The sequence below is a fragment of the Taudactylus pleione genome, unplaced genomic scaffold, assembly GCF_031769625.1.
Source record: "Taudactylus pleione unplaced genomic scaffold, aTauple2 ptg000155l, whole genome shotgun sequence".
Classification (NCBI taxonomy): domain Eukaryota; kingdom Metazoa; phylum Chordata; class Amphibia; order Anura; family Myobatrachidae; genus Taudactylus; species Taudactylus pleione.
The window spans coordinates 2372127-2396633 of record NW_028284557.1 but is presented as its reverse complement, the minus strand read 5'-3'; the positions used below and the strand labels follow the sequence as shown (position 1 = coordinate 2396633).

Genomic DNA, 24507 nt, shown 5'->3' with positions numbered 1-24507 from the left:
TGCAACATGTGCATATATTTTCACACAGCCACTGCATACAAAGTTGCAGCTGTGGTAGTATTACACGCCTTTTACACCGACTGAAAAATCCCGGGTTGATGCACTTGAACGCGCATCAACCCGGGATTTTAGTTGGTGTAAACGGATGAACCCGGGTCCAGTGACCCGGGGATCCGACCCAGCTAGCTTGCAGGGTTGAGCACGGGTCGTTCCTGTGTCATCCTGCAATGTAAACGGCGTGGCCCAGGTCACCATGCCCCGGGTTGTGCCACATGCCGCCTGATTGGCCGGCTTCAGTGACGCTTGGAGATGACATAATCTCCAAGTATCCACTGCCGGGCCGACAAGAGCGGAGCAGCGCACCCCACCCACCCTTCCTGCCTCCGGACCGCTGCGGAGTAAGGTAAGTAGGTCGCGGAGAACAATCGCTGCTCACCCGCGCCAGAGAGCCGGGTCAGTGCTAACCTGGGTCCGGTGTGAACGGAGCCGACCTGGGCTATGCCGCGATGTAAAAGGGGGGCTGTCCCGGCTCTGATCCGGGTTGGAAATGTGTTCCAAATCCAGGGTCAGACCCGGGACTTTGGTGTAAAAGCGGTATTAGTTCTATCTATGAATCAGACCCAGTGTACAGAGCAATTTGTACCAGATAAGGTATAGGGCAACACAGTGGCTAGCATTGCTGTCGTGCAGCACTTCAGCACCATCTTTGTGGAGTTTGTACATTTGTGGGTTTCTTCTTTCTTATTGTAAACTCCACCGGGAAGGGACAACTTTGTAATATGTTTGAGCTATGAAAACTAAATGGTGGAATACAGTGGACAGTGTAATTTTTACCTGTGGAATACCATCTACAATAACATCTCCACTAGTTTATAGTATAGTACAGTGCTAGATTCCAGTCTCCTCATGTGACCCTTGTCTCTTCAACTGGGTGGCACTTTCCACTTGCAGAACGTTATTCGGTCACAAAGGCTTCACTCCAAGGGCATCCCAGCCACTGTGTACACTGTTCCCCAACACATACAATCAAAGCAGCCTGTTATCCAAGAATGGTTACTGGGAGAGCAGACCTCGCCATCCAACCAGTAATTACCCTGGAGTATGAACGATATATCGTGTACACCCCATCGCAGGTGAGAAGCATGGAATGAGACATATCGCCATCATCCACAGTGTGTACGGACGGTGCGATGTATCGTGCCATCACTAGGTACACATATCATGCATGCATGCATCTTAACATGTTACATTTAACATGACTTTCAAGGTAAAAAGTATGTAACTAAGCAATGAGAAATAAAGTTAGCAAACTCACATGTGAAACGAAGCTCACAAATTCGGAATTAACTTTTTCAAAATTACTTGTGATAATTGCAGATTGCAAAGTAATAGCCGTATATTAGAGTATAATATCACAGATATGTCTTATACCCAGGTAAGTCTTGCATAAACTGCACTTTCAAGGCCAGCATAGAGAACTGAAACGCTGTTTGAAAACTGAAAGCAATTCTTGCTCTTTAATAGGGAGAAATACAATGAAATATAACCAAGTATGCTAGTGTGCACAGGTCAGCAGTTCCTAAACTCAAACTAACTAAACTATGCAGTTTTCATCCAAGCGGAAGCAGACACTGCAGGAAAACATAGCTGACAATCAGAAAAACTAGCACAGGACCTTATCCATACCAAGAGGAGTGCCCACTACTGATAAAGATAGCCAGCACGTTGCCCTGCACCATCCAGATGCATATATACATAGGCCAAATACTCAGCATTGCTCAGGGATGGTCTATAAGTAGCACCATACTGCTCTGCATACTACAAATGTTTCTGTGAAGAGATATATATATATATTTAGTTAGAAATAGTCTGCATATTTCCGTTCAGCATTGATCTGTGTAAGCACGTAGCCATACACAGTTCTGCTATTAAGGTGTTAATGAGCCACACATCTTACCCCTTGCTTTTCACCCCAATGGGAACTCCGTTTCTGTGTTGGAAAGGTGGCCGACCCCAGTGCTCCATTCCTTGAGCTTGCAAGCCAAATGCAACATGGCTCTGGTGAGCTGCAATCCACTCCCACTACCTTCTCCCAGCACCAGTTGGGCCCCCAAGGGCCAGACATAGTTTGTTGCACGACAGGCATTTCCATCCACACATTCCCATTATCCTAAATTGGTCTTCATTTGACAGTCAATCCCAAAATGACATGGAGTGTGAGCAATAGCTGAATAGAGCCAGAGGAGGTGAGAGGACACAAGACACACAGACACAAAGCGGCATCTGAGTGTCATAGCTGAGCTGTCTGCCTGATAGATCTGCTACATAACATGCTGAAATGCACGGAAGAGGGATGCCCGAAGGCCACAGAAAGAAAGTGATCACAACACAGGGAAAATAGAGGAATATACCAGTGGTAGAGATGTGACACACACTTAGGGAGAAGGTTGACAGACCGAAGGAAAACAAAATAGAAACACAAGTAATGGGACAACTAATGGGAGGGGGAAGGCAGTCACAGAGAACACAAAGACATAGTCACAGCTAGACATCCACAGACACAGGGGAAAACTCCTAGTTGCCTAAGAGGCAGCTGCCACGGGCTCCTACCCCACCCTGCACGTGCCTCTCCCTCTCACCACTGTCCCTCTCCACACCCCTTCGCCTGTCCCTCATCACACCCCTCCGCTACCAGACCCAAAGCTGACAGCAGTACAAGGGGGGGGGGGGGGGGGGGGAGGGCTGGCCGTGGGGACAGGAGGCTTAACCTGCCCATCAACGCTGCCCAGACTGTCTGCCCAGGCCACTGCTTTCGGGTGCACACATTATGTTGATCTATGTGTGCTAGCCTATGCCTCTTACAGTCAGGCTGTAGTTGTAACTCTCATGGATGGTCTAAGCTATGGCAGATTGTCAAATCTGCACCTTACAATGAGTCACCCAAACGGTGTATCTGACAGTGGCAATGATTGCCCACTGGCAGGGATGTTTCAGAATAGGGTCAGTCTATTTCATAAGGGCAACAGTGCCGGCTCTGTCTGTCATATGTAAATCAAATGACCATGGTTGCAAATAGAAAGAAAAACAACAAACACAGTTGGAAAGTTATAGAATCACTGTCACTTCCTCTGTATACCTCTGTCACTCACTTGTGTCCCCCTCTCTCTGTTCTCTATAGCTTTCCGTCTTTCTCACATTTCCTTCCTTCCTAACCATGTTCTCAGCTCTCAGGGACACTGGAAGGGTAGGAGAGAGCCCATCCAATGCAGAGGGGGGCCAGCGAGAAATGGGTTAGAACATTAAAGGAGAAGGGGACAAGTCATGTGGAGGGCAGAGAATTTGGAGGGTTGTAGGAAACAGGAAGGCAAAAGAGGAGACACAACATGGGAGAAGACCATTTAGAAAACATAAAACACCACAATGAAAAAAAAGACAGGAGCAGGTTTCATCAAACTGCATGGTGTGGTTATATGGACGCAAAAAATAGCAAGTGGGGGAAGTAAGGGATCATTAGAGTGACCGCACTGTTTATATACAGTGGAGGCAGACATTTTGTGGGCTGACCCAATACCCATGAGAATGCAGCCTATCAGTTCACAAACAACCAGTGACCTCTTTGAGACATGAGGCACTTTGACCATCATGCCTCAGTGAGGTCAATGTTTCTACCTTGATAAGATGCTTCTTATGAATATTGGGACAGTCCACAAAATGTCTGCCTAAACTGTGTAATGGCAGCAGAATGGATTTTCTGGACAAATGTAGGACAAACATTGCAGTGCTGGCCCAAAATGTGCAGCAGGCATTGTGTACCACCACAGAATACAAGCCTCCAATTATCCTTTTCTAAGTAAAAAAGATTGTACATTCACAAGGAGTGTGACAAGTTTTAGAAGTCCAGCAAGGAGTCTCCAGTGAGTACACATTTCACTGCAAACACACAAAGACAAAAGTGGGTGTTTGAAATTAATTATTCATACAAACTGAAGACAAAGACCATAGAGTGGGAGTGGATGAGGTGGGCCTGAAATATTAACCCATCAGGGAAGCATTGCTCGGTATCACACAACACAATACCATCCAAAAGCCCAATATAGACACACAGGATTTATTTAATCATATATTTATTATGACTATTTTTGGTAAGAAGAATCATGTCATGAGGAAACTTCAACACCCAATTATCACATATAGTCACACAGAGGGCCTGATTCAGGCCCGCTAGCTAGATGCGTTCACACGCAGCCAAAAGTATGCAAATCCCTCGATCGCACGGCAAGGCATTAGCACGCCCACCATGTCTTGGCGTGCGATCGCGGTGTGTATCTAGACGCCCACCAGCCTGTCTTAAAACGCTCACTTTCCCTTAGTGATACACATCTTCTCCAGGAAGTGTATGCAACAATCGGTCACATCGGATCCATACGCAGCACTTGTGGCTGACCAGTATGTGACGTGTATTATGACGCTGCGTCTTAATTATGCACGCCTCTGAAACGGCGTTAAGACGCTCAGACATGTCTGTGTTCGCACCACCACACCCCCGTTTCCATCGACCAACCCGTCACCACTCACAAATGGCTCATCCTGTCACTCATTCTAGCGAGGTGGCTATGCGCTGCAAGCGAACGCTTCATGATTGCATGGACTAGTTTGCGCATGCGCACTGCGTTTTATACACATGCGCACATTGCCAACATCGACTGGCTACACGCAAAAGCAGCCTAGCAAATGGGTCTGAATCAGGTTCAGAGCTCAAACTGCAGTTTATGAAAATTCATTCGCAGATAACCAAAATAAATTTGTCCCAGGAACACAGGGGGGAGATGTAGCAAATCTCAAGCTGGATACACACTAGACAATATGTCGCAGGTACGGCGGATCGGGCCCACATATCGTCCACATCGGCAAATGTGTATGCACTTGGAGCGACCATGCGCGCTCCCGCTGGGTTGTCCTACAGATCAAGCCTACATGATGCTCAAACTGTTAATTTGCTGAACGACCCCATGCTTGTGGATGCAGCTGGTAAACGATATAATGTACGGTCGTACACCAGATATTTTTTGTGCAGTGTCAAGCAACCACATATGTCGTTCATTGCATCATGCATCATGTAGTGTGTACCCAGCATTAAAGACAGATAAAGTGGTGAGTGATAAAGTGCCAACCAACCAGCTTCTAACTACAACGTTACAGTCCGTTTTTGAAAACGGACAATTAAGCTGGGTACACATCAAACGATGGTGCGACCCAGCAACGATGCATCGAATGCGCCGTACACACTGCACCATCTGGTGTACGAAGGCGCACTGCGTCGTTCATAGCATCGTCCCATGTGCCGTGCAGAACAGAAAATGGGATGATGCGATGAACGACAGATCTGACGTAGACACTATACGATGTGTGTACAATACAGTATATTGTTCTGATCAGTATTGGAATGATATATTGTATGATATATCGTATAGTGCAGGCCTGGCCAACCTGTGGCTATCCAGCTGTTGTGAGACTACAAGTCCCAGCATGCCTTGCAACAGTTTTAGCATTCCCTAATAGCAAAACTGTAGCAGGGCATGCTGGGACTTGTAGTTTCACAACAGCTGGAGAGCCACAGGTTGGCCAGGCCTGGTATAGTGTGCACCCAGCTTTAGACGCTGATTGCTTTAGCTCTCTCTACTTTCTCTCTCCAAGGTTTTATACATCTCTCCCAGAGATATAGAAAGGGCATTACAATTTGGTCAATATATGATACTCTGAACACTGAGGATTACCGAACAAACAGAGCAGCAGGAGTGTGTGAATTGAGGATGTGGGCATGACACTGGCCTCAGTGTTACTCCATTAACAACCAATGAGAAAGACTTACTAATTGTATATCAGAAACATTACTATCCCGAGAAAGTTTACATCTCATCTACAACGGTGTTTGGAACATAATAAAAGCACTAAGTGGTATTTTCTGTTTTGAAATTGTGTTTCTCCTGGGTTGGGTACGGGATGCCGGCAGTCAGAACCTAGTGCTTTACCCTAGCCCTCCCCCTAACCTCATTAACTGACGTCGGGATGCCGGTGTCAGGATTGTGACTGGTGTCTGGATTCAGGCGATGGCATCCAATCAGCTACCTCCCATTTCTCCTTACCAGTCACTGCTCTCACAATAATATCTTTACCTGATTTATGATTGGACAATAATATATAGACATGAGTGTGTATTCTCATTGGTAGCTGGGTGATATATTAGCACGGAATGGGTATGAAATACCCCTCCTTAGGGGTGCCTAACCCTAACTTCCCCCCCAAGTGCCTAACCCTAACCACCCCCTTCCCCGCTGCCTAAACCTAAGTCCCCCGGGGGGGTGCCTAACCCTAACCCTCCCTCCCCCTAGCCTAACCCTCCCGGGGGGGTGCCTAACCCTAAGACCCCCCCGGGAGCCCTAAACCTAACCATCCCCCCCGCGGCTGTCCGCTCGCGGCGCCCGGCATCACTACGATCGGGATGCCGGGCGCCGGTCTCCCGGCGTCTACATCTAGACGCCCGGCATTTCACCCTTGCCGGGATCTGACAGTCGGGAAGCCGGCTGCCGGTATTTAGTCAGTCGGCTTCCCGATTGCTTCCCATTAGCACTCCACTGTTAGGGAGGTGCATTTGTATAAATATATATAAGTATAAATACTATTGTTACCAGCTCAATTTTAATCATTTATATTTTAATGTCTTACATCTATTTTTAGTTACTTCAATAAAAGTTTTAACTATTTTCAATCTTTCCGATATTAACACAAAATGGAAATGTATTGGGCACCGTTGCTACCGGTTGCATATTACTGGGCAATCCAGCTACTACTGCATTGCATATCACTAGGCATTACAACTACTGTTCATATTACTAAGTATTACTACTACTGTTGTACAACACTGCTACTGCTGGCGTAATCGGCCATGGCTGGTTGTATCGAAAGTGTCCGATTGTAAATTTATAGTGTTGGTGGCTCACATGCATAGCAATAGTCCCAAACTCAACCTTGTCCTGCACCACAGCAGAGATCTGGAATCAACTTCTATTTTTAGCAAATTAAAAAAAAAAAAACTATGCACAGCCTTGTGGAGGAGCTGAGTGCCCACAATATCTAGCAGGCTGCTCTCGTCCTTTAAAGCACTATATGTGCATCGGCAGGTTCAAACACACCAGAGATGCAGGGCCCATTCACTATTATGCCCTAGCATAGCCAGCTTTTGCAGCAGAATATGTCATGTGGAAGTTTTTTTCAACAGCTATTTCTTAAAAACAACACAATATACTTGTATCAATTTTCTTGTCCGCTGGGCTGCACAGGTACACACTATGCAATATTCGGCTGCTCACTCAGATAATCTCAGAGAGTGTACGCAGCACCCAGGGAAGATTGACGTTCGAATTGGATGATTGAATCTATCCTGTTTCCTGACATTTGAGCCAAAATTAAGATGAAAGTTATAAAAAAAGAAATATATAAATCTGTAACGACTTTTACAAGATTTGGGCCCGTATTCAATTTGAGCCGAGCCGCGATAATTTAACGTGGCCCGGACTTAACGCTGCCTTCGCCTGTTTTTGTAGGCGTTAAAGTATCGCACGCGTGCCCGCGTATCCCCGCATTCAATTTGAAAGTATGCGAAAACGGAACCCGGGGATACGTGGATCGGCGTAAAAAAACTAAAATTTTCCGTAAATAATCCTAGGACTCCCCTAAAGATGTCCAGACATGGTGGATGTCTATGGGTACCCCCTGTTTTTGGCTGCAAAAGAAAGTCGGGTTTTTAATTAGCCACGGCAGGTGCATAAATGCGGCTTTGAATAAGGTGATGCAGAAGAGCATTTAGAAGTTTTTTTTAGGGCAAAACAACTATGCCCATCTAATTTGGGGTACTTGAAAATGGGGTTTTAACTTGCTAGTTACTTAAAAAATCATGAAAAACCCACCTGCCGCAAACACCTGCAATCAAAAAAACATTTGGGGCATACTTGGGGCATACTTGGGGCATACCCCCCCCACCCCCCAAGAGTCAAGTTCGCTATATTCATACACACACATAACATAGATGTGCATAAATCCTTGTACCCTGCCTTTATTTTCAATCCGGAATTTCAAGAGGGACATGCACTGTACCCCTTTAATTTGTGAAGGGTGGGGGGTTAATATCGGTTCCTCAATTCATAAATTAGCCAGATGACCTCTCACATTGCGAGAGACTACTGATATATTCCCTGTATTAGCCCCCTACCCTGAAGGATTTATTTTAGCCCAACATTATGCTAACTCTGTTATTCACCATTTCTCTTCTGCCCACTGACAGAATCTCGTAGACTTACTGCTCCAACAACCACCAACAGGTAGTGGGGCAATTTTATTGGCATACAAACACTTCCAAGTTTCCCCTGACCATTGTCACTCCCAGGGGGCCTTGTGATCCGCTTCTCACAGCTTCCATGCTTGCAAATAGTTGACTTGTTGCAGGCACTTAATAGATCTGGTCAGCTGCTTTCTCCCACAATGTATACAGAGATATTTTTAAATATACTGCATAGAACCTCTCTCCCCCACACAGTAGGTTCCTTATTGGTCTCTCTAATATTCATATATGTGGTGATCTCTATTCCATTGTTTACGGCTCTGCCCATTAATTCTTAGATTTTGGCTGCAAGTCTATAATTATTCCGAAGATCACTTGGTAAATTACCTGCCCCTAACCCCTGGATGGACACTTTTCAGTATCTGCCCACGGGAACTTAGGGTCTACAGGGGCAGGCAGCAGACGATCGTTATTGAAAGTCAGAGCAGAAGCTCGTAAACCTATCCTACCGGTGTGGATACACCCTGAACCCCCAACTATTTAATATATTAATTATATATCCCTTTTCAAAGTAAATCTTTCTTATCTTTGCCGTATGGAGTGGGTGGAGGTTACGATGAACAGGGAGAAAAAAAAACTGAAAAGTTCCTCGATATGTGGGAAAGCTACATAGCTGCTCTGTCTGCTGCTATAAGATTGCAGGGTCACAGATGCCTTTGTAATACTTCTGGTCTCCCTTGTGAACGATGGCTGATGACCCTCCTATTGCATTGTGACCCTGTGGGGTGGAGGGCGTTTAAGTCTTATTTATAAATTTTAACAAATTTTTGCTATGTTCATTATTCTGCTACTATTATAATCTTGACACTCGGTTTCTTACTCACACAATGCATTTTTTTCTTTTCTTATTTGCTGAATCTGTGATCTGAGTGCACTAGCAACTAATCACTTTGATAGAAAATGTGTATGTTGTTCTGCACTCTTCACTGTTTGTTGCATCTATAAACCTCAATATATGGTTTGGCTACAGTTTGGCGTCTCCGTATCCACACAACGTATTCTTTATATTTGTAATTTCTGCAATCTGGATGCACTGGCAACTGTATATCTCAGGGTACTACCTTTCCTGGTTGCTCCTTAAGCACCTTTTGTGTATTGTTTTGCACTTCTTATTATGTCATGTTATGCCTATGTATTTCAACGTACAGGTATGCTTTGGTTTCCATCAACTTCTTTGTACATTGACTTTATTATGCTCACTATGTAATGATAATAAAAAGGTTCAATTTTATATTACTGTTTTTACTGACATATCTATTACTCAAAGTTTCAGAAAAATATTAAAAAAACAAAAGTATAAGTGCAAATACCAGCAACAAAAGTGTGTTAAACTCACTGAAGTGCCTCTAGTTCACTCATAATCTCTGCTTGGTAGAGGTGGAGAGACTGGGGGGAGACGGGGCTGTAGTGAGCAGAGGCTGGTAAGGCAATCCTGTTAGGATCACCGATCACAGCCAATGACCATGGATGGGGAAGAGAAGGATGGGAGGCCACAGCTGCCCTGAGCCACATAAGATAGGGCTGCAGGAAGACTGTTTTCCTGCAGTCACAGGTGGGCTTCTATACCTGGGCTGGGAGGAGATTGGGAGAGGGACCCGAGGGGGAAGAGGGGCTGGCCAGATGTGCTGAGCAACTGTTTCAAGGAAACACCAATATGGCAAGTTGTTATGACAGATAATCGCTTAGATCAGAGTGAACATTTGCTAGTGTGCACAGTAGAAATTGGATGTTCTTGAGATTGTTTCTTCATTCTGAATATCTTCAAGGTAGTTAGTGATTAATATCATTCAGGTACCTATGCAATATCATCACCAGAAACATTCCCCAGGCTTTCTATATGTGCAATGATTCAGATGTTCATTTTTAAGGAAGACTTATGGAGCATACATACGGTCAGATTTGTCAGATGTGTCAGATGAACGATTGAACGATCTGGACGATTTGACCAATGATGAACGATTTTTGACTGCATTAAAATGACTGCAAACACATCAGATGTCAGATATCGTTATCTGACAATCGGGAACGCGCATCGTTCAGACATGTCAGGTATGTCAGATTTTCCTTCAGATATGAACGATTTTTGAAATAGTTATAGTTCAGATCTGAAGAAAAATCTGACCGTGTGTATGCACCTTTATAGCAAAAATTAAGTCAAAATAAACAGTAGCTTAGAGCAAGGGAACAGTTTCCAATTAATAAGTGAGTAAGAACACACATTCTAAATATTCCAATTATTTAAATTTAATTGAATACATACACCTGGCCACCCTTCAGGGCACACAAATTCACATGAACATGGCATAAAGGCACACGGGTTTGGCATTGCTATGAATGACCCTCCCCAACCTTAGTTTTTGTGTCTGCATTTATTTTATCCCTGTTTGTCCTGTTTTCCCACCGGGCGCTGCAGAACACTGTCACTTTACAGGTGTACGATATTATTATTATAATAATAATAATAATAATATTTTGAGTAGAATGAGTTCTAGTCTGACCTAGAGACTGAATGTGTGGAGTTTGTATGTTATTCCCATGTTTAGCGTTCCCGCTAGGCTGTTTTAGCGGGGCGCGGCGCCCTGCCCTCTTTCTGGAAGGCAAAAAGCGCCCTGCCCTCCAGAAGGATGGCAAAAAGCACCCTGCCCTAACAGCCTGCGGGAACTGTCTTCACCCGCGGGTCGCAGTGTCCCGCGGGTGAAGAAATGTGCGGTGACCCGGTCACCGCCGGAGAAGAGACGCCGGGCGCATGCGCCCGGCATCTATTCTCCCTGTCTGTAGGGCTTGGTGGCTGCCCGGCGTGTCCGTAAGTGCCGGGCATGCCCCCAAGAGTGACGAAACAGGGACGCGTCTTATAGACACGCCCCCTTTTCGGTGTCCACGCCCCCTTCTCGGACGCGCGCACAAACGTGCCCTCTCTAGCTCCGGCACCCTGCCTCGAACAGTCCAGAAAGGGATAGATGGAATACGATAGATTGCTATGGGCAGTGCTTAAAGTGGTCCTGGAGAAGTGGTGGAACTCAACCCCCCCACCTCTTTTTTTTTTTTTTTTTAAAGGGACAGCACACCGTAGCTGCGCACCGAAAAAAGGGGCATGGTCCCAAAAGAAAGGGGCATGGTCACACAATACTATTCCCAATTCAAATGACACCACAGTAGCACAATCTTGATTCACATTACACCACATAGTAGTGCCCCTTATTCATGTACGACACACTACAGTGCCCCTTTTACACAATTCCCAAATTAGCGCCCCTTACACATAATGCCCACAGCAGTAGTGTCCCTTATGCAAATGCAATGCCCATTGTAGTGGTGCCCCTGATGCAGTGCCCTCAGTAATGGTGCCCCTTATGCAGTACCCCCAGTAGTGGTAGTTCCCCTTATGCAGTGGCCCCAAGAGTGGTAGTGCCCCTTATGCAGTGCCCTCAGTAATGGCGTCCCTTATTCAGTGCCCGCAGTAGTGGTGCCCCTTACGCAGTGCCCCCAGTAGTGGAGCCCCTTATTGCAAATACGTGCTATAGCGTGCATTTTACCCACTTTTGTTGAACAGGGACTCACTTTTCAAAAATGGGTGGGTCCCCGGGGACGCGCTCTTCTGTCTTTGGCCGCCAATTAAGTGTATGACAGGTTTGGCTGGGCTGGGCCGGGAGGGGAATACGGGAGATAGATGAGGGCATAAGGAGCATCTGCAGTGACAGATGCTCTCCCTCCAACAACTCGTGGCATAGACAAGGGTGGAACGGGTGCTGGGGGAGCGATCCCCCTGCTGGACGGTCAGCAGTAAACTGGTTCCGGCGCACTTTATTCTGCACATGTGCCCGGTTCCAGGTGCGGTACTTGGGGGGCCTGCTGCTGGACGTGGCCATGGAGTCTCGCTTGGGGCGCCCATAGAGGGTGTCAGGGGGGACCTGGCTGGCTGGCTAACATACACATGCAGTCAGATTGAATTGTAACAAAATCACGCACCTGGCTCCCCGCAATCTGCAAGTTCCAGGGTCGTGCAACACAGACATCAGAGGACCAGGAAGCTCGGAGGAGGCCTCACCCGAGACTAAACAAAGTTCCCCGTCTACTGAAGTGATCTGTGCCTCAGGTCAGTCCAAACCGGAATAGCATTTCAGAGCTGTGCAAATTTTTTTTTAATGGAGGGGGGGGAAATGGGCAAGCTACTACTACTACTTTAAGCTGCTATCTACCCTACCCCCTCCCTACCCCAGCACTGCCTGTCTCTAATCTCCTCTTTGCCCCACAGTATTGCCCCAGCTGCTATGTGCCATACTCCCTTCCTACCCCCAGCACTGCCTGTCCATAACCTCCTCCTTGCCCCCAGTACTGCCTCAGCTGCTATCTACGATTAACCCCTCCCTACCTCCACACTGCCAACCCCTAGCCTCCTCCTAGCACCCTGTACTGCCCCAGCTGCTATCTAACCTTGTCCCATCCCTACCCCCAATACTGTCTGACCCCAACCACCTCCTTGCACCCAGTATTGCCCCAGCTATCTACCCTTACATCCTCCCTACCCAGCCCTAACTTCCTCCTTTCCCCCAGTACTGCCCCAGCTTCTATCTTCCCTTGCCCCTCCTTACCCCCCGTACTGCCTGTCCCTAACTACCTCATTGCCCCTAGTATTGCCCCACTGCCCCTAACCAACCTCCTTGCCCCCAGTACTGTGCCAGCTGCTATCTACCCTAGCCCCCTCCCTACCCATAGCCCCCAGCATTGTCGCAACTGCTGTCTGCACTTACCCCTTCCCTACCTGCCCTTACTACCCTCTACGCCCAGCTCTACACCAACTGCTGCTTGCCCTTAACCCCCTCTACCCCAACTGCTATCTGCCCCCAGCACTGTCCCAACTGCTGCCTGCCCTTTATGCAGAGCCCACAGTAGTGGTAGTGCCCCTTATACAATGTCCTCAAGAGTGGTGCCCCCTATTCAGTGCCCCAGTAGTGGTGTCCTTTATGTAGAGCCCACAAAGTAGTGGTAGTGTCCCTTATGCAGTGCCCCCAGAAGTTATGCCCCCTATAGTGCCGCTTACACACAAAAAAATAAAAATAAAACTTACCTTAAGGCCCACTCCTGCGTGCCTCCATTCGGCCTGTCTGCTCCGAGTACTCTGAACTATGGGAGAGACATCATGACGGCTCTCCCATAGTGCCCATGGGGGGAACGGAGCTGGAAGCCGGAGCTCAAGAGTGAGCTCCAGCCTCCGGCTGGCGCTGCAGGAAAGGAGCCGGGCACCCGCTGGTAACAAAATCTCAGCGGGCGCCCGGCATATGGAGCCTCCCTGCGGCGCCGGGCTAAGGTGGGTACGGGGAGGTGGAACTGGTTTCATCTCCAAATAGAAGTGACGGAACGCAGTTCCGCCCCATCCAGGCCCACTTTAACCCCTGGCTATGGGTAACATTTTCACTTTTCATTTTTAGAAGATTTTACAAACCTCTCCCAAATTCGACTATAATCTCTACAGAAGATAATCACTTTAAAGTCTCTGTAAAATGTTGTGCAGTAAATTGGTGCTATACATATATACATTTATAGATCCTCCACTATACACAAGACGACTTGATATCGAATTCATTATGCCCTGTTACAATGCTGCCCAACCACGTAGTACGTGAATAGCTAGTGCATAACATAGCACCAAAGTGTTTTTCTTTTTACAGGGGTAGAGAACCTGGAGCTTTCCATCTGTCCTGGCCTTTGGCCATCAGGAAATGCTGGGTTTTGTAGTTTCAGAACAGCTGGAGAGCCACAGATTATCTAATCCTGTCCTACTGTACAATTTTGCAGCCGTATCAGCATCTGTCGCTGGACAAAATCCGGAAAGGTCTGCCTGTGCCTGTGCAGGAGGAAAGGAATAAAAATACAGTGGGATACAAACAAACAGACTGTATAAAGAGGAATAATATCATATTAAAAAGATCAGTACAATGATAGCATATATATATATATTATATATATTCATACTCGAGGTAGTGAAGTAAAGTCAAGTAGTCCTGAATTTCCTGTTTTTGACAGATTATATTTTGTTTAATAGAGTAAGGTCTAAATAAGAAAATAAAAAATAGCCATAGATAGACAGGAAGAGATAATTATCTCCCCAGTGACCTGGGATTAGCTGACATCCCTGGATATGGTGCCACGCGATGGTTGATAATAAAACACACACAGTCACACATGAGCGTATTACTTGGGGGTGAGCAGACACTGACAATGATAATGGGCAGGGATGCGTGGCCCTGGAATGCAGCCAGGCAGGGTGTGTGAGCATTTTACAAGCAGATATGTGTAGGAAGAGTTAGGTGCATCTGTTACACCCATAAACTAACTCTCACTGGCCTTACATCCCAACAATGGAATCGTGCAAAATCACAGCAAGACAGGGAACACAACGGAAAGCTGTACATGTATTTAACATATACATAAACTGCTTACAATGGGCTCTGTAAATTAAACATATTATTGAGCCATTCGAACAGGCAGTAGTGTGTAGATATCTCAAATCTGCTCCATACTATATTGCCCTTACATACAATATTATAATTAGAACATTCCCTTGAATAGTAAAACTTTTTTTTTTTTTGTGAACTTAAATATTTCAGCCAGGTACTAAGTGGAAGTTAAGGGGGTTTCCACTAGACGATAAAGTTGAACGACTGAACGATAATGATAAAATCGTTCGAACATTGTTTGAACATCGTTTGCAAATTGTGCAGTAATTGTTTCTAACGATGTACGATGCGCGCTCCCGCTGGTCGTTTGATCGTCTCCTCCATCGACTGAACATGCAGGTCAATTTCACTTGATTGCTTACAAATCGTTTACACATCGTTTACACATCGTTCAAGCTGAACGATCAAATGATGAACCACTATCTGCCCACTATAGCTGAAAGCTCTCAATCACAGATTGAAACAACATAGTTTATCGTTAGATCTTTTGCAAATTGTTCAGAGTGGAAGATCAAATTTCAAGGGAAACTTCAAGGGAAAATCGTTAAGAGGTTGGACAGGGATAAAATTGTCTAGTGGATGCCCCCCGGAAAAAAGGTATAAGTTGCGAAACAAACGTTATGTGCATTACATTCAGTGGTGCATTCGAGACCAAATACTTTCAACCATCACCGTGACCGAAGCCTGGCATCATTACTCTATAGTACTTATAAACAATTAGATGCTGATATTAATTATGTGTTGAACTAGCCCCTCCCACCTCAAATGTGCCTAACCAGGTATCTGCAGATGTTGGCTGAGCTATACTGAATAGTATTACACTAGCAGCATAACTAGTTAGAAGGCCATCAAGCCCTGTGTAACCCCCCAATTTCTGACAATTAAAAATAATAGGTGTGGGTGATGAGCTGCTTTCTTAACCCTTTAAAGCCTGACACATCAAAACACAAACTGACAAAATTATCCAGTTGGTGTTCTAGGGTTAATATTTCAAATAAAATGCAACCATATATTATAAATATTTACTTATACAGCACCAGCATATTACAGTGCATCCGGAAAGTATTCACAACGCTTCACCATTTCCACATTTTGTTATGACAAAAATGAATTTATTCCATTTTGGAATAAGGCTGTAACATAAATGTGGAAAAAGTGAAGCGTTGTGAATACTTCCCGGATGCACTGTACATTGCGCTTTACAATTAGGAACAAAATAGTAATAAAACTAGACTAGGTAATAACAGACAAAAACAAAATAGGTATGAGGGTCCTGCTCACAAACTTACAATCTAAAGAATAAAACATTACTTAATTTAGTTTGTGAAATGATCTAGTAATAAAAGTTAATACCAACTACGGCATTTCTACAAGTTTTCGCTCTTCTCTGTATTTTCAAGACCCGGTCGCAAGCGCTGAGCGCTCGCAAATGGGTCGATGGTGGCCCAGAGCGCATGTGCACGACGGAGCCGGCTCTGTCGTGCACATGCGTGAGACCCGGATAGCGACGGGCAATACGTTGCTCCGGGTCTCGCACCAAAGGGGGCGTGCTGTCGATGTTGAGTGACAGCATGCCCCCTTTGGTGGGCGGGTCAGGGGGTGGCTGCCCAGACGGAGGCGTTCCCATCTGTTTGAGCCGAAAGCTCTCTGGGGCTTGCGGCCACGAGACCCTACCACAAGGGTCTCGCCACAAGCCCGATGGTCGCGATGGTCTTGACCATCGTGACCACCATCCTGGCCGCTCGCATTAGCTCTGGGCAATGCAAGCGGCCAGGAAGCAGCTCCATAAAAAAAAAAAAAAAAAACGCCCTGATTCAGAGCCTTAGTGCACACACTTCACAGTCTCATTTCATATCTCACCAGCGCCATCATTTGAGCAGTTAAGTCAGAGAAATTCAAAAGTTGACAGTCAAATAATACAGCTTTTCCACCCGGATAGACCACTTTTCCACCGCAGTGCCCAGCGGCACACTAGCAGGGGCACCGAGGGGGGGGGGGCAATTACCCAGGTCCGGGCTGCTGGAGGGGCCCGAGTTCAGCGTCACCTACCCCACAGCAGCCCAGCACACGCTGCTGTCTGCTGGGCTGCAGTGGGAGACTGCTCGCAGCTGCAGCAGTCTCCTATCTGTGGGGGGAAGCGATCACACTGATTGCGCACCCTCCAAGCTTTGCGTCGGGCTGACAGCACGCCCCTCTCCGGCACTGCAAAAAAAGGAGTGCAGTGCCAGCGCTTGAAGATGACATTATCTCCTTGCGCCGGAATGTGCGGCTCTCCCCGTGCTGTAAATGGGACCCACTGCAGCTCACCCAAGTCCTTCCCGAGTAAAACCCTGCTAGGTACCCGGGAAGGATCCCCGGGTGACTTGACCAAGTTGCAGCAGTTTCCAGTTACAACAATCCTGGAATGTTGCGCGTTCATGTGAAATAACCCGGAATTTTCAATTCAGTGGATAAGGTGTTTGAATCTGGGGTGTTTATGTGCACTCTTAGGAAACATACATTTATATAATAAAGCATCAACTATACCATTTCCCAACAACAAAGATGTCCAAAATTGCAATGCTATGTATTATAAAGACTAAATAAAGCAGGCTATTCCGTATGAGCCGACAGTCTAACAAACATGTATATGGACGCCACGCTGCACATAACTAACAGGTCCGCATTTGAGAAGGAAAAACTGGATAACCTTTTCTGGCAGCCCACACTCTATAATGCTGAAGGGAGCATGTAGGTAAGTGACATCCATTCCTCACTAATGTGAATGAAATTCCTATGTCAGAGCAGGAAGGGGCAGTGCAGGCTACAGGTTCCTGTGGAGTCAGCACAGGATGTTAGTAGCAGGTTTACCACCTTCCTTTCTGCTATCCTCTCCCCTGGTCTATCCAGCCTCCTCCCTATGTCAGGGGACATACTTACTACAAACATCCCACGCTGTGTGCCTGCTCACAGGATTCCCATGTGATCCCAACACTAGTGTATTATGTGTATCACATTCTTGCCTACCCTGTTTATATTGTTTACTACAGTATTATCTGCGATGACAATGAGCAAATACAGTTTACATGAAGTACATGTGATTATTTGGCTATATTCCCTACACAGTATTTACAACATTTTACGCAGTGCTGCACAATTATGAAAGATTTACAGTAAAAGGAAGTCATACACTAGTAGAGACGCACAGAAAAGCAGTTTTCCCCAGTGTATACCATGACAGTCCACCCAGCACACATCAAGGTGCTCACCCTCACTCCGTACTGAAGGATACAAGACTGGGACACTTGGAATGAAAGGAGTTGCTAAGAACCAAGCCAATTATACCTAGAGAAAAAAAATGTGCAAATAATGTTTCACTTAAAAAATTTTATCTCCTTAATAAAATCTGTTACCACCACGCTTACAGAAAATAATTCCTCTGGACCGCCCCTTCATTGTCATCCAATCACAAGCACACAGTAGGAGAAACCGGTTGTGACTGACTGGCAAATAAGGGGAGCCCCAGGCAATTCCCTATTTCTCAATTTCACATCAGTCATTTGTAGTGTGGGAGGGTTTTCTATTGGATTTTTAATGGAGAGGGGGGATTTTATTGATTTTTAGTTTTCCTTTTCTAGTGTATTTGCCAGCAGACCATGGGCTGGATTCAATTAGGTGCGAAAAGTTGCGTTTGGCGAAAAGCGTTAGTAGGGCAAAGTTTTTGCCCCAGTCGCCAGTTTTGATGCGACCTTTTCGCTTATTTTTGCAATGCGCGCTCCCGCTTTTCGCCCTATCCAATTACAATATACACGAAAACGCATGTGTGAGATGATTGCACATGGCGAAACAAGTGAAAAGTACAGCACATTTTGGGGAAATCAGTCTGTATCCCATAAAAAGCCTAACTGACACTGGAAATCAATATAGCAGTGTATTAATAGCCCTAATAAAAGTATTTTGGATTCTTAAATTGAGTCAAGTGGCTGTTATACGCATATTTGCCTAAGTGTGGAAAAATGATAAAAAGCTTATTTTTTTTTGTTTAAATAATTGCTGTAAAATTGGGGGTAAATTAATATGGGTGCTAGTACAATTTTGTGTCTATAAAGTGCCGTTTATAAAATGTTAAAAATACACCTGCTGCAGCCAACTGCAATCCTAAAAACACCAGCCCCAACCATACAGCACCCCAAAGTACCTGACCCATTAATTTAAACCCGTTTTCCAACACTTTTTACATTTTCACCCCGAAAATGACATGTCATTATTGGGGGGAATTAGGATAATGAGAAAATTATTTTTGCCTAATTAGTCAATCGGGGGTGAGGGGTGTCCAAAGGGTTCTGAACCAAGTCCCCACAAAACGGGATTTTGCACATTTTATCACCTGATCGTAGATGGGAAAAACTTTTCACCAGCTTCTGCCTATGGAGATTTTGCACAAGCAAAAACTCCGGCAACTGGATAGCGCGATACGCACTTAAGGCGCACAACCACTAGCAGTTGAGGTAACGACAGTACGATTAAGACATCATAATCCTACCGCCATTCCCCATCCCTTGCAGTTCCTACACAGAACGATTAGTCGTTCAGTGTAGGCACCCTCCATCATCCCTGAACATTGGTCAATCTGTCGTTATCGGCAGATTGACTGGCATGTTCAGCCGATGATTGATGTAGGAAACGACCAGCGGGAGCGCGCATCGCTTGTCGTTTACAACATTATAGTGAACGATTGCATGATTATGATGTCGTAAATGGGCAATCGCTCATTAATATCTGCTAGTGGATACGCGGCTTTATACGCGAAAGGTTAGCACCCCGAACGCTTTTCACCAAACGTGACTTTTAAAATTCAATACGGCCCTATGACGGTTTAACAAAGAAACAATAAAGACCTTACTAGGTCTCCTCTGTTCTCCAGTGGGAGCCTCCACTCCCCACAATTCCCCCAGCTATCTTCCGTAAAGGCGTCTCTTTTGCTCTGCAGAGCTATGCCGCTCTTAACTGTATGTGCCGCAATGTTTTGCTGACTGGCCACTGCCAGCTTGCTCTCTGCCCCCAACCCTGCCACTATGTATTAGGTGACCCAAAATATGCATATGCCAGGTCATCACTAACCAGGGGTGCTGAGTGGGGAGGGGAGCGTGTACTAATTACCCAGGCTTGTTGAAGGTGCCTGGCAGCGGCCCGGGTCAGACGCCCCCGTACCTCCCTCTTACCTGTCAGCAGCCCTGCACACAGCAGCATGCGCTGGGCTGCGATGGGGCAGGGGAAGCAGTGTCCTCTCCTCTGCCTGTGCGGATTGCGTCCCCCATGAATTTGTCCCTGGCTGAGGGGCTCACAGCAACCCCTCATTGGCGCGCAATCCTTTTTTTTCTAAGGGGTGTGTGGCCATGTCTCCCGCAATTAAGCCATGTCCCCGAGAGTAACCGGACCTGGGCAGGCTCTCTACGGCCCTGCTGCTGACTGCCCGCTGCCCCCACTACCGCCTCGCTCTTAGGCGGGAGCTGCCAGACACATGCGCAGTGAGAAGTTCAAAATGTCGCATGCGTGGAACAGGAAAGGAAAAAAAAAAAAAAAAAAAAGGAGACCGGACGGCTACACCTGGCCCGGATTTACCTCATCGCTTCTGCAAACAAGTCAGGGTATATGTATTGCTACTTAGCAAAATGTATAGATGGCATCGCACTGATGCAATCAATAGTAATGAGTAACAATTCTGAACCGCAGATCCACATGAATAGACCCCTTCTTTTTTGCAGGACACTCAAAAGGGCCACGTAAGGTTGGTCAGTCTCCACTTAGGTCAACTCCAGCCAAGTTGTGTCTGTCCCTGTGCTTTATTTATTGTCATGGCAAAGACATCTCTTACAGGAAATTGGAAGACAAGAAGCGCTCGGATGGCCATTTTTTCTGACTTGCTTCGCTAAAATGGACACTGCTCGTCTCCCTTTTGTCAAACATTAATGTTTCCTACACCTAAACCTTCCCCAACAAATGTTCTATAGAATAGTGAAACCTGCATCAAAATCCGTACAGTGGTTCTTGAGATTAGCCCAAACAAACAGACAGACGCCTTCTATGTATAGTTGTTCATTTCCTAAGGAATGTTCTGCACAGGGAGAGTAACTCCAACTAAGAGAACATTTTCTTCTCATTTTTACCCAACAAACCTCTCCCTCCCCTAGGTAGAAGAACATACCAAAGACCTTAGCAGGTTGGAGATCCTTTCCCCACCTGCCAATCGCGCACCAACAGAGAAACCATGTAGCTATGCAGTCAGCACCCATTTTACAAATGAAACCAGAACAGTTTGAACCTCGAAGTTTCCCAACATGTGGACAATAGCTGGCAACAAATGAAGAGGCGTTCTCAACTTGGCATAGATCCCCCTTCCCCCTACATAATTTCTGGTGATCGGGGAGAGTATGGGTGTTGGATAAAAAGCGTAATTTAGGTGGATATACTTCTTGAAAAGTGCTGTAGACATTCTTGGAAAGGTTTTTGTTTTAGGTTTTGTATGAACCAGCTCAATGTTAAACAAAACATTAAGCTTCAGCTTCATCTGTATGAACCAGCAGTAGCCCTGGGGTCCCCATACATAGCTACATCACCTGCATGGGGGGTACCGTGTCATATTTGAACTGGGATTCTATTTGGGGCCCACTACAGTGTGTTTAACACACTATGGCTTATTTACATATTATACTTTTTTAATAACATCACTTCCTATATTATTAACAATTTTATTAGTAGGGGCACCAACTAGTTACTTGCTCTGGGGCCCCACAAACCTTAATCCAGCCCTGTGGACCAGCTTTTCTGCCCAAAAGCAGAGTAAAAGCAACAGACTGTGTAAAGCATTGCATATGTAAGTGCTGGCTACAACAGTTTACATTACAGCATTGCTCTCCTTGTGCTCTATAAATGGGACGGAAACTGTGTCAAAGTATTTCCCAGATATTATGACAATACTGCAATTATTCCGTTGTTTTCTTTCTTATGAATACTAAGAAGAATACAATTGCACACATCAAAGAACAGAGGCAAGATAAGCTGTGCATTTGGTAAAGGTAATTAAGCCTGACATACGTTCGCTTAGGTTTCCTTTGAGACAACAAGTAAAACAAACAAGAGCAAATGGCACAGATTGCAGGGTGGTTTTTACAAAGCGATGGAAATTGTTGTTGTGCATGTTGCATATAGACCTCATTCCTGTAAACTTTAATGCTGGGAATTATAGTTCGGTAAGATTGTGACAGATTTCATGTGTCATATTTGCTGCAGCTCCAAACGTCATTTAGGGTGTTATTGTTATGTGCATTTATTAATAAGTGGGACCTGCTAAACTACAATTACAATTTAGCACTAAAGAGCACTAAACTGCACCACCAAATAGCTACTCTATCAGGGAAGAAATCTGCTACTCTCAAGCAATAACTTATGACAAAAGCCTTTCTCAGACACTGAAGTAGGTTACCCTCATTTTATTCAACAGGAAAACATGTATGTCACACATCTGCCACTGTAATACTCCTTTAATCTCTTTTGAAAAATGAGGTCCAGATTCAGAGACGGACGCTAATGCGATCACAGCTGCGCTTTTGTACGCACAGCAGCTGCGAAAATATGCTAATGTTTGCAAAGACCACCCGAGCATAAAGACACCCACAGCTGCCTTACCTGTGTGCGACGACACATACCTGCGTAAATATCGGTAACATAGATGCACATTGAGTGGCCATCTTGCCCTTGCGGCAGGTCTGACCAGCCGCAGACTCAGCAGCTCTCCTCTCATGCTGCATATGCACTCGCAGCGGCTAATTTATGCACGCCCATGAAACAGCGTTTAAACGTACAGGCACGCCTGCGTTTCTCTGACCACCCCCCGTTACCACTCCCAAACGCTGACAACCTGTCAATCACTGCAATGTATTCCTATGTGCGTCGATAATCGCAATGCGATCGCAGAGCACGCAAAGTGCGACTTATATGCATGCGCGATGGCAAACAAACGATGGATCTGCGTAAGGAATCGCCATTGCGTCCATCTCTCAATCAGGTCCTGAGTCTTCAAAATATAGCTGGGGAGAGCAGACACTTTGCTTTTCTGTAGACCTCAACAACTGTATAATATATTATAACATAGGTTAAAATCATTAGCACAACACTTTTCACAGAACAAATGTTGCTTATTTAGAAACTGCATACAGAAAAACCACTGGGCATTGTGGATTAGGTTTTCCTAAGCATTGCTGTGGTTAGCTACTGAGACAGGTTTAAGCAACCAGCTGTTACCTAGACGTCCCAGCATGCTCTGCAAGCATCTGGCTGCACTTCCACAACACTGGGCCTGATTCAGCATGGATCACAATTGCAATCACATCTGCAGATCAGTCGATGGTGTGCTGCATATACATTGCAGTGCGCATGCAGAAAGAAAGCCATTGCAGAGTGAGTGACTGGACGTCAGCGTTTGGGGGTGATGACGTGGAACTGGTCGGAAAAATGCAGGCGTGCCAGTCTGTTTGAACGCCATTACTTGGGCACGCATAAATTAGCCACTGCGATGGCATACGCAGCTTTAGTACTCACTGCGTGCGACGAGAGTTGTAATTTCGGAGACAGGTCAGGGTTGCTGTAATTGTGCGTAAGGGGCCGATGTTACTTGATGGTACCGATGTATACGCAGGTCTGCAAGGTTTTACAGATGTGAGCGGTAGTGGGCGTCTTTATGCAGGCTTTGCAATTGCAGACATTAGCATATTTTCGCAGCAGCACTGCATGCGTAATCGCAACTGCGATTGCAGTAGCAATCCATAGTGAATCAGGCTCACTGTCCAGCTAAAGGCTGTCTAATTCTTTTCTGAGGGAAATCAGAATGAGATATTTAAGGCTACCATAACTTTGAAATAAAAAATTTATGGAAATCATGTGACATGAACTGTTGCATCTATTAAGATATCAAGGGCCTGATTCAGACCCACTCGCGAGCGGCTGTCCGCTCGCAAGTGGGTCGATGGTCTGCACTGAGCATGCGCACGACGGAGGGAGCTCCGTCGTGCGCATGCGCCAGACACGACGAGCGAAGGACTTTCCTTCGCTCGTTGTGTCCGATCAAAGGGGGCGTGCTGTCAATGTTGATTGACAGCACGCCCCCTTTGGAGGGCGTGCCTCCCTGACGGGGGCGTTCCCACGGGAACGCCTCCCGTCAGAAGCCGGCCCACTGACATCACTAGTGATGTCAGTGGGAGTGATTTTGGCTCTGATAGAGCCAAAATCACTCCGGAGCTTGCGGTTGAAAACCTCAACCGCAGGCTCCGGCTCGCAATTTCGATGGTCGCGATGGTCACGACCATCGCGGCCATCAAAATGCACGCTCGTATAGCCTGTGGGTGGTGACCCACAGCTATACGAGCGTCCAGGAGGACGCTCCATGAAAATGGAGCCCGGCCCTCATGCAGAGCGTGCGCTCTGCTCAGAGCGTACGGCTCTGAATGAGGGCCCAAGTGTGGTACCTACAGATTCTGAATTGTAAATAAAAATAACCCTTCCTTGCTACTGAAAAATATGTTGGACTCAACGTGTTTCATCTTCAAAAAGACTTGACCCCCCCCGTAATCCAGCCAGCCTTCCCTGCCGCTCCCCCCAGTCCAACCTACCTTCCTTCCTTCT

The 24507-nt window shown here is 46.0% G+C and overlaps 1 protein-coding gene across 4 annotated transcripts in view; it reads right to left on the bottom strand.

Annotated features, from left to right (window-relative positions):
- The window catches only part of ARHGAP23 (Rho GTPase activating protein 23), a 78560-nt gene that overhangs the window by 42407 nt on the left and 11646 nt on the right, over positions 1 to 24507 (bottom strand). For 3 of the 4 annotated variants that reach the window (XM_088474590.1, XM_088474591.1, XM_088474593.1), the window contains exon 1: positions 1958 to 2174. The exons of the other annotated variant lie outside the window; for it this stretch is intronic. In XM_088474590.1, the coding sequence (XP_088330716.1) occupies positions 1958 to 2152 (195 nt within the window). In that variant the 5' untranslated portion in view covers positions 2153 to 2174. Of the gene's footprint in view, positions 1 to 1957; positions 2175 to 24507 lie in introns of those variants that run through there. 4 annotated transcript variants of the gene reach the window in all.